Consider the following 3857-nt stretch of genomic DNA (forward strand, 5'->3'; position numbering starts at 1 on the left):
TTATGGACCAATCAGGGCTTAACACGTGTCAAGTGACCTGATATAATAGGTCATTGACTTTTTTTGACCGGTTTGGGATTGAAGAAAAAGAAGACCCCCCAAAGTTCGGATTATTCTAGAATAATCCAAAGTTAGGATTATTGTAGCAAAATTGATGAAAGTTGGGCTTATTATTTCTGATTTTTCCTAATAAATAAAGTACGGACCGACCAAGATCATAATTTTACAATTTTTAATTATTTCAAATAATTAAAGAAATTACTAATAAAGAAAATATTTCCGAAAGTTAGGGGTATTACAGTCTACCCCCCCCCCCCCCAAAAAAAAAGAAGTTTGGTCCCGAAACTTAAAATTATTTAATAACTCGAAGTAATACTCCAAATTATCTTAAATTGGTTAAAATTTAGTAAGTTCATGCACAACCTAAAGACTCGACTCAAAAGACTCATAAAAAGACATAAATAGAAAAGCGCGAAACTCTGTTGTATTCTACCCCCCTTAAAAGGGAGTTACATCCCCGTAACTTAACCACTCACCATAAAAAGGTTAGGGGTACCTTTTACGCATCTCTGCCTCAGCTTCCCAGGTTGCTTCCTCAACCTTATGGTTTAACCATAGAACTTTGACAATTTTCACATCCTTATTTCTAAGCCTTCTAACTTTACTATCTAGAATTCTCACCGGCCTTTCTTCATAGGTCAAACTCTCATCTAGCTCAATTGTCTCTGGTTCTAGCACATGTGCAACATCAGAAAACATACTTGTGAATCTGACTCACATGAAAGACATTGTGCACCCTTTCCAACTCGTTGGGCAAGTCCAACTTATATGCTACTTTCCCAACTTTTTGAAGAATCTCGTATGGCCTAATGTACTTTGGGCTCAAATTCCCCTGTTTCCCAAATCTCATTACCCTTTTCATAGGAGAGATCTGTAGCAACACCTTCTCTCCTACTTGGAACTCTACATCTTTGCGCTTCTCATCAGCATAACTTTTCTGTCTATCTTGGGCTTCTTTGATTTTCTCTTGGATTAACTTCACTTGCTTAACAGTTTCCTCGATCATTTCAAGCCCAAGTACAATAGTTTCACTTATGTCACTCCAACAAATTGGGCTCCTACATTTCCTTCCGTACAAGGGTTCAAATGGGGTCATTCCAATGCTTGCATGATGGCCATTATTATATGAAAACTCAATCAAGTCTAACTGATCTTCCCATGAACCTTGATACTCCAATACTCATGCTCTCAACATGTCCTCCAAGGTCTGTATGATCCTTTTCGTCTGACCATCAGTTGCGGGGTGAAAAGTTGTACTCATCAATAGCTTAGTTCCCATGGCCTTTTGTAAACTTTGCCAGAAGTTAGACAGGAACCTCGAATCACGATCTGAAATGATATCTATAGGCACTCCATGATACTTCACCACAAACTTCACATATCCCTTCCCAACTGATCCATAGACCAAGTGTTTTTCAAAGGTATAAAGGTTGCAAACTTAGTCAATCGATCCACAATGACCTAAATCATGTCATTCCCTGCCCTGGTCCTTGGTAATGCCCTCACAATATTCATGGCGATCGAATCCCACTTCCACTTTGGTACTTCCAAGGATTGAACCATTCCTTGTGGCCTTCGATTCTCTATCTTCACCTTCTGGTATGTTAAGAACTTTGCCCCAAACTCTTCTACTTCTCTCTTCATGTTTGGCCACCAAAAGACCTTCTTCATATCCTTATACAACTTATGCCCTCCAGGATGCATCGAATAAGGAGAGCTATGGGCCTCCTCCATCAGTCTCTGTTTGATGTCCCCGCGATGTTGTGGAATACACCAACTTTCTTTAAATCGAATACTTCCTTCATCTGCAATAGTAAAGTCTAAAACTTACCCTTCCTCAATCTTCTCTTTTATTACCTCTCCGTGCTCCATCACTTCTAAATTCATCTTCTGAAATTCCACACACAGCTGGTCTAGTAAAACCATCATATCCATCAAATGACTAGTTTTCCCACATAAAGCAGCAGCTGCCACGTTAGCTTTCCCCTCCTAATATTGGATATTCACACTATAATCCGTCATGAACTCTAACCATCGTCTCTGCCTCGAGTTCAAATACTGTTGAGTGTAAATGTACTTTAGACTATGATGATCTGTGAAGATTTTACAAGCTGCAACATACAAATAATGTCTCCAAATTTTAAAAGCAAACACAATCGCAACTAACTCCAGGTCATGGGTTGGATAGTTCACCTCTTGCAGCTTTAACTGCCTCGAAGCATATGCAATGACCCTCTGATTCTGCATTAAAAAACAACCCAACCCAAACTTCGATGCATCACTATACACCTCATATTGCCCACTTTCATCTAGTAAAGCCAACACTAGTGCCGAGTAGGGATGGCAACGGATCCGTATCCGACCCGGATCCGTGGATCCATATCCGTTTTCACGGATATGGATCTTGTAAAATTGGACCCGACGGATCCGGGTCGGATACGGATCCTGTACTAAAAAACGGATTTGGATACGGGTCTAACCCAAATACCCGTATCCAGATCCGTTTACCCGTTTTTTTTAAATACTTGTAATAATTAAACTACAACTCTACAAGCCCAGCCCACACCCCAAATGATACTAAACTCTTACTCTGACTCTTAACTCTACCAAACCCCCAAACCCTAATAATCTAATCTCCCACACCTCTCTAACTCTCTTTCCTCACTCTCTGTCTTTCCCGAATGGCAGCTCGCCAGCAAACACGCTCTAAACTCCAACAATCCAATAGCTCCACCGCTAGTAACTCTAACGGCTTCATAGACCACCGTACCGCAACTAATTTCAGCGGCTCCACCCTCTCCGGCGACCGTGATTCTAGCACTCCAGTAGTTTAATTACTTAATCTTTATAATTTAGAATCTTTACTTTATCTATAGACATTTGTTTATATTAATTCTTACTTAGTAATATTATATAATCCAAATGAGTGGATTATATGTTTGTTGCTCGCTATTAATTTATTCTCAAGTTTGCTTGTTTTAGGAGTGTTTTGTTTTTTCTGCTTTGTTTTTCTTCTGTTTTTTTCGTTTCTTTTGCTGCTTTTTTTTACTTGTTTAATTCTAGGCTTAGCCCACTTTCTCACCAAAAAAAGTTTGCTTGTTTAAGTTTCTAAAGTTCTACTTTCTATTTAGTTTTATTAATTTTCGTTTGTAATTTAGTTAATTATAAATTGTGATTAATTATATTGTGTTGGTTATGTCGTGTTAATGATTTTATCTTTAAAAAGTTACTACTTAAATTGATTCTAAATGTTGATGAAAATTAGTTAAACTGATGTTTTAATTGAAATCTAGATTTTTTTTGTTAAAAAACAGGTACATTTGCAAGATCCGTTTTGGACCCGTTTTGGACCCGGATCCGTAGGATCCAACGGATATGGATATGGATCCTCCTCCTTCATACCTGACGGATCCGGATTGGATATGGATCCAGGGTGCAAAAACGGATCTGGATCTGGATCCAGTCGGATCCGGTCCAGATCCGACTCGTTGCCATCCCTAGTGCCGAGGTTAACTTGTCTTTTAAGGTCTGGAACGCCTGTTCACACTCTTGGGTCCAAACAAACTTACATTCCTTCTTCATCAAATTCGTCATGGGCCTTGCTTTTCTCGAAAAATCCTTCACAAATCTCCGATAATAGCCTTCTAATCCTTAGAAACTTCGAACATCTAAAACATTCTTTGGTGTTGGCCATTCACTCACTGCATTGATCTTCAAAGGATCTACTGAAACTCCTTCCTTAGTAATCACATGACCCAAAAAGGCTACCTTTTTCAACCAAAACTTGCACTTCAATA

General features: G+C 38.9%; 1 protein-coding gene across 1 annotated transcript; it reads right to left on the reverse strand.

The window, feature by feature from the left end:
- Positions 1-546: 546 nt before the first annotated feature.
- Positions 547-1156, reverse strand: LOC145604032 (uncharacterized). Its single transcript, XM_081659986.1, has 2 exons — positions 775-1156; positions 547-731 (listed from the first exon to the last, which is right to left on the reverse strand). Exons 1-2 carry the CDS (start codon positions 1154-1156, stop codon positions 547-549), a joined length of 567 nt encoding a protein of 188 aa, XP_081516112.1.
- Positions 1157-3857: the final 2701 nt, after the last annotated feature.

Source organism: Chenopodium album, chromosome 22 (assembly GCF_948465745.1).
Source record: "Chenopodium album chromosome 22, dcCheAlbu1.1, whole genome shotgun sequence".
Taxonomy (NCBI): Eukaryota; Viridiplantae; Streptophyta; class Magnoliopsida; order Caryophyllales; family Amaranthaceae; genus Chenopodium; species Chenopodium album.